The sequence below is a fragment of the Bos javanicus genome, chromosome 15 (assembly GCF_032452875.1).
Source record: "Bos javanicus breed banteng chromosome 15, ARS-OSU_banteng_1.0, whole genome shotgun sequence".
NCBI lineage: Eukaryota > Metazoa > Chordata > Mammalia > Artiodactyla > Bovidae > Bos > Bos javanicus.
The window spans coordinates 79,418,620-79,425,958 of record NC_083882.1 but is presented as its reverse complement, the minus strand read 5'-3'; the positions used below and the strand labels follow the sequence as shown (position 1 = coordinate 79,425,958).

At 37.4% G+C, this 7,339-nt stretch overlaps 1 protein-coding gene across 1 annotated transcript; it reads left to right on the top strand.

Moving 5' to 3' along the window:
• The first annotated feature begins 925 nt into the window (after positions 1 to 925).
• On the top strand, positions 926 to 1,885 carry LOC133261085 (olfactory receptor 8K1-like). The gene has a single exon (XM_061439655.1). The coding sequence runs from the start codon at positions 926 to 928 to the stop codon at positions 1,883 to 1,885; it is 960 nt and encodes a 319-aa protein (XP_061295639.1).
• Positions 1,886 to 7,339: the final 5,454 nt, after the last annotated feature.

The window sequence follows — 7,339 nt, the reverse complement described above, 5'->3', positions numbered from 1 at the left end:
AGATTCTACAGATCTACAACATGTAGACAGATCTTTTGATATATTTTAAAAGACCATGTGAAAACAAGTAGGCCATAGAAGCTCTATCAAAGCAATCATTTCAAAATGTCTTGTCCCTTTAAAGCAAAATTTCCCAAAGTTTCAATGAATGTGCTTTGTGTTGGTCTCAGCCTGTTGATAGTGATTCTATCAGCGAGGACTTCCTGTGGGCACTCAAGTGGGCCCTATTATTTGTGGTGAGCTGCACAGACATTTCCCTGGTCAGAGCCAGTGCTGTGGCTGGAAGAGCACTTGTGATTCTTTTATGATTGCAAGATGCATCTCAGCAACAGTATCAGGTAACTTTGAAAAACAAGCCTCGTTACATTCTGGAGGGTACATGGCACACCCAGGGCCACACAGAGAGGTTAAGGAGAGAAAGAGAGAAAGAATGAGAGTAAGAGAGGACAGCATGGTTCTGGCTTTCTTGTGATCAAGGATGGGGTGTCTACATTAAATTTTTATTGGTTAATTTAAAACATAAGAGCAGGAGTTATAAAATTCAGAAAGGGAAAACCAGGGTCAATCAAGCTGGCAGTTACTTATATCATTCAGGGCTTTCTAAAAGGGAAATTTCATAGGACAACCCAGCTATTTATCTAAGGGTTTAGCTAGAAATATGTTTATTTGAGATATATATCTTTGAAATCTATTGTCTCAGCAATGAAAAGGTTAATATCAGAACTTACATAACAATTTAAAAAGCTGATCATTATGCACTTACATTGCAATGTGAATATAGGTAGGTGTAGTCTTGACCTGATGAGAAGATGAATCTGTATTTATAATTTTAGACAAAGAAAATGACTCACATATCATGTATTAAATTCTCCTAGATGATAGCATTGCAAGTACAAAGTATTGATTTTATACCCAGGTAACCAGGATGGACCCCATGGAGAAACACAATCATACTGCCATGCACAAGGTGACTGAGTTTGTTCTTACGAGGATCACAGACAGTCCTGAGCTGCAGGCGCCTCTCTTTGGAATCTTCCTGGTCATCTACTTGGTCACAGTGACAGGAAATCTGGGTATGGTTATCCTGACCCATTTGGACTCCAAGCTACATACTCCCATGTACTTTTTCCTTAGACATTTGTCAATTACTGATCTTGGTTACTCCACTGTCATTGGCTCAAAAATGATGGTCAACTTTGTGGTGCACAAAAATACAATTTCCTACAATTGGTGTGCCACCCAACTGGCATTCTTTGAGACTTTCATTATCACTGAACTCTTCATTCTATCAGCAATGGCCTATGACCGCTATGTAGCCATCTGCAAACCTCTTCTCTACGTGGTCATCATGGCACAGAAAGTGTGTTGGGCGCTGGTACTTACTCCCTACCTCTACAGCACCTTCGTGTCACTATTTCTCACCCTTAAGTTATTTAAATTGTCCTTCGGTGGCCCTAATGTCATCAGTTATTTTTACTGTGACTGTGTCCCTCTGATATCTCTGCTCTGTTCTGACACATATGAGTTAGAATTGATCATCTTGATCTTTTCAGGCTGCAACTTGCTCTGTTCCCTCTTGATTGTTCTTGTATCCTACATGTTCATTCTGGTGGCCATTCTCAGAATGAACTCAAGCAAGGGGAGGTACAAAGCCTTCTCCACCTGTAGTTCACATCTGACAGCGGTGGTCGTGTTCTATGGGACATTACTGTTTATGTACCTGCAACCCAAGTCCAGCCATACTTTTGCTGTTGATAAAATGGCCTCTGTCTTTTACACTCTGGTGATCCCTATGCTCAATCCATTGACCTATGGCCTAAGGAACAAAGAAGTAAAAGATGCTCTGAGGAGAACTTTAATTAATCGATGCAAAATTCCCAACTAATATTTTAATATAAGTTGCAAATGTGGGTCCAAAATCCTTGTAGAATGCTCTATCAGTCCAATGAAAGCATCAAAAATAAAAATGTTTTACCACATTGTTTCATCTTTTTCAGGATAAAATGCTTCCTTTCATATCTCCCAGGACTCTTCTCCACCTCACCTGAATAAACATGGTGTCAGATGATTAAGTCTCAAGTGATTTTCAAGATCATGTTGGAACCAATGTTATTTAGAAAGAAGGCAAATCATTACAAATTTTTGGTCAAATTCAGACTTGCAGAGGTTAAAAAAGTATTTATCAGTCAAAATAGAGTACAATGGACCAAAAATTAGTGATATATATGTTAAAGCAGGCACTGTACTAAAGGTAAAGAATATTAAACCATGAATAATGTGTAGACTAGACAAGAGGCAAGAAAGTGAATAAGCTTATGATTATAACTGAACAAGTTATTTCAAGAACGTATGCAATGTAGAAAATAAAGTATGCCTCTCAGAATTAAATTTTCAGTCAGATTGAGTTAATATTTTCTATCTCTGAGATACAGTGGAGATTTTGGAAGATATTTAAATTAAGAAACATGAGAAGCCTACTGGCTAACTCTGAGTCTCCCTTGACAGAGTCACATGCTATAGTTAGCTTTGGTTTATGCTAGCTTCCTGATAAACATGTTTGTTTAGGATAGCAGATTCAAGAAAAATGAGTTATCCGGTCATTTTCTTGTTGTTGTTGTTGGTTTTCAGTCACTAAGTTGTGTCTGACTCTTTGACACTCCATGGGCTGCAACACACCATACCTCCCTATCCCTCACTGTCTCCCAGAGTTTGCCCAAGTTCATGTCCATTGAGTCAGGAATGCTATCCTACCATCTCATCCTCTGCCACCGTCTTCTCTTTTTGCCCTCAATCTTTCCCAGCATCAGGGTCTTTTCCATTGAGTCTGCTCTTCACATTATGTGGCCAAAGTATTGGAGCTTCAGCCTCAGCATCAGTCCTTCCACTGAATATTCAGGGTTGGTTTCCTTTAGGATTGACTGGTTTGATCTCCTTGCAGACCAAGGGACACTCAAAAGTCTTCTCCAGCACCACAATCTGAAAGAATCAATTTTTGCTCAGCCTTCTTTATGGTCCAACTCTAACATCCATACATGACTACTGGAAAAACCACAGCTTTGACTATACAGCCTTTTGTCGGTAAAGTGACATCTTTGATTTTTAATACACTATCTAGGTTTGTCATAGTTTTTCTTGCAAGGAGCAAACATCTTTTAATTTCATGGCTGAAGTCACTGTCTGCAGTGATTCTGGAGCCCAACAAGAGACAATCTGTGACTATTTCTACTTTTTCTTCTAGTTGCCATGAAGTGATGGGACTGGATACCATGATATTTGTTTTTTGAATATTGAGTTTTAAACCAGCTTTTTTACTCTCCTCTTTCACCCTGATCAAGAGGCTCTTTAATTCTTCTTTCTGCCATTAGAGTGGTATCTTCTGCTTATCTTATCTGAGGTTGTTGATATTTCTCCCAGCAATCTTGATTCCAGCTTGTAACATCCAGCTTGGCATTTCATGTGATGTGCTCTGCATAGAAGTTAAATAAAGAGGATGATAATATGCAGCCTTGTTATACTTCTTCCCCAAAATTGATCCAGTCAGTTGTTCCACATAAGGTTCTAACTATTGCTTGTTAAATCTTATACAGGTTTCTAAGGAGACTAGTCAGGTGGTCTGGCATTATCATCTCTTTAAAAATTGTCCACAGTTTGTTGCGATCCACACAGTCAAAGGCTTTCAGTTAATCAATGAAGCAGAAAGAGATGTTTTTTCCTGGAATTTCCCTTGGCAATTTGATCTTTTGTTTCTCTGCCTTTTCTAAACCCAGCTTGTAATCTGAACGTTCTTGATTCAAGTACTGCTGAAGCCTAGCTTGAAGGATTGTGTGTATACAGTCATTTACTAAAGTGACATAAATATTTTGCAAATCCATAGCAATGATAACCCAGGTTAGAGACGATTGGTACATTCTAGGGTTAACTGACCTTTCGTCTTGTATTTTGCTTTCTTCCTCAGCTTGTATACACAGATCCAGTATTTTGCATGAACTCTGTGCTAACAAAATGCTTCATCCTTTGTACTTACTCAGGGCTTCCCTGGTAGCTCATGGTAGAGAATCTGCCTGCAACGCGGGAGAACTGGGTTCGATCTCTGGGTGAGGAAAATCCCCTGGAGAAGGGAATGGCTATCCATCCTAGTATTCCTGCCTGGAGAGTTCCATGGACAGAGGAGCCTGGCAGGCTACAGTCCATAGCATGCAAAAGAGTCAGACATGACTGAGCGACTAACACACAGCAAATGAACTGAGTCCTTATACATTAGTTGTTTGAATAGACAATTGTTAGATTTTTAAAAGATTATAAACACTACCCAAGTCATTTTGATTCAGTCTAGCATTCAAAGTGAAAATTTGGGGGAATTAAATCAAAATATGAACCAGAGTCTCTTTATCTTCAGTTCAGTTCAGTTCAGTTCAGTCGCTCAGTCATGTCCAACCCTGAGACCCCATGAATCACAGCACGCCAGGCCTCCCTGTCCGTCACCAACTCCCGGAGTTCACTCAAACTCATGTCCATCGAGTCGGTGATGCCATCCAGCCATCTCGTCCTCTGTCGTCCCCTTCTCCTCCTGCCCCCAATCCGTCCCACCATCAGGGTCATTTCCAAAGAGTCAACTCTTCACATGAGGTGGCCAAAATATTGAAGTTTCAGTTTCAGCATCAGTCCTTCCAGTGAACACCCAGGACTGATCTCCTTTAGGACGGACTGGTTGAACCTCCTTGCAGTCCAAGGGACTCTCAAGAGTTTTCTCCAACACCACAATTTAAAAACACTAATTCTTTGGTGGTCAGCTTTCTTCACAGTCCAACTCTTACATCCATACCTGACCACTGGAAAAACCATAGCCTTGACTAGACAGACCTTTGTTGGCAAAGTAATATCTTTGCTCTTTATCTTAGATGCATGTATTTTATTTATTTTCCCCTTCTTTAATGTACTGCCATTTACTTTATTAAGTGTTACCACGAAAGGAAAAAAAAAAAAAAACTATCCCTGTGAGATGGTGGATATGTTAATTAGGTGATTAGGATAATATTTCACCTTTATACATGTATATCAGAATATCATATTTGCACACTGGAAATATATACAAATTTTATTTATTAATTTTAACATTATAAAGATAAAATTTTAACTTTTTAAAATGAATCAATGAAATAAAATATAACAAATTAAATTAAAAAGCACACAATCGCATTCTTCAAGAACATCAATTTTACTTGCTATGGTACCTTTGGATCCTGTCTGTAAGTATATTTATTGTCATGAATAAATTTTATTTTTTAGAGCAACACTTTATATTGTACTGTAGAGATTTTTGGTCACATATTTTCCCCAAATTATATCATTTCCTTTACTTTTCACAATCCATAAGTGAAGTTAAATAATATTGAAAGCATCTTTAGTTTCATCCACATAGGAAAGCATTAAAGAAACCATGGTACATCATATTCCCTACAATTTACTTTCCTAATTTGAGAAAGCATCACATTATTCTTCGTAGTTAATAAAAGTTCCTTTTTAAATTTTTTATTGAAAATTAATAAAGTGATACATGGCAATGAATAAAGTGATACATGATGCAATACTATTATGATGATATTAAATTAATGCCTTGAATTAACTTCAGCAGGGCAAACTTCAAGAAGCAAGATTTCTACAGCAAGACCCTCAGAATAATTATGTTTGTCAGATTATGACACTTTATCACAGCATACAACTGTGGAGTACACATTGATCTCTTTTTATTTGGATATTCTTTGACTGATGGACCTACTTGTTGGCAGATTTTAATTTCTTTGCCACTATAAAAAGTGCTGTAATAAATAGCTTTGTACTTATGATACACTATTGCTTTTTGTTTATAAAATAGATGCATAAAGATTCTTCCACATTCTAACTGTGTTGTTGGTAAATTATTTACCTATTTGCATAATAATTTAAAATAAAATGCTAATAAAAAGTACTATGCTTTGTTATAGAGTGTGGAGCAATTCACTGTAAAGAGACTTTGAGGAACATTTCCGAATGGTGGAAATTCTCTTTTATTGGGAGCAGTAGTAGCATGTCATCATTTTTCAAGGTCAGCATACATACTTCACATTTTTTTATATTCTTTTGTGCCTAAAATATATATTATTAATGTCTTTAAAATGGAATATGACTTTTTCAATACTATTTTTTTGCTTTTTTTAGACACTTTTCTAGAATTTTTATATAATCCATGTAGACAAAGATTTAAAGGATATATGAAAGTATATTAAATATATATCTATAACTCATCACACAAACTTCCGAACTCTATACATAGCTTGCAGTATTTCTCTATACTGATAATACTGTCATGACAATATTAACTTAATACCTTGAACTGACTTCATCAGAACAGACTTCAAGAAGCAAGGTTTCTACAGCAAGACCCTCAGAATAATTATGTTTTTCAGATTGTGATGCTTTGTCATTATTGGGCCAGGCAGAACCTCTTCTCTTGTTTATTTATTTTTTATTTTTTTAATTTATTTTTTTCTTCCAAGTTGTTGTGGGCAGAATTGTGTACCACAAAAATTGGTATGTTGAAGGCTCAATCCACAATATCTCAGAATCTAGTGTATTCAGAGATAAGGCTTTTTAAAGAAGTAATTAGTTAAAACAAGTTATTAAAGTGAGCTATAATCCAATATCATAAGTGTCCTTATAAGAAGAGGCTAAAACACATAGAGAGACACCAGACACTTCGATGTACCCAAACCGAGTGACAATCACATGAAGATACAGCAAGAAGAGGGCCATCTATGCAAGGAAAGAAGCCAAGGAGAAAGGCCCCAGAAGAAATCAAATCTGCTAACCTCTTACTCATAGACTTTATTTATTTAAGATTTTTTGATATGCATGCTTATTTGCTCAGTTGTGTCTGACTCTTTGTGACCCTTCGGACGGTAGCCCTCCAGGCTCCTCTGTCTGTGGGATATTTTAGGCAAGAATTCTGCAGTGGGTTGCCATTTTCCTCCTCCAAGAATCTTCTGACCCAGAGATTGAACTCGTACTGGCAAGAGATTCCTTGCCTGCTGAGCCATCGCGGAAGCCCTTTTTGATATGAACTGTTGTAAAGTCTTCACTGAACTCGTCACAGCATTGCTTCTGTCTCATGTTTTGCTTTTTTTGGACCATAGGCATGTGGGATCTCAGCTCCCTGACCGTGGATCAAACCACACCCTCTGTGTGAAGCCTTAACCAGTGGACCATTAGGGAAGTCCCTTGATCGTGGGCTTTTAGACTCCAGAACTGAGAACACATATTTCTTTTATTTAAACAAACCTGTTTTTGGTATTTGTTATAGCTG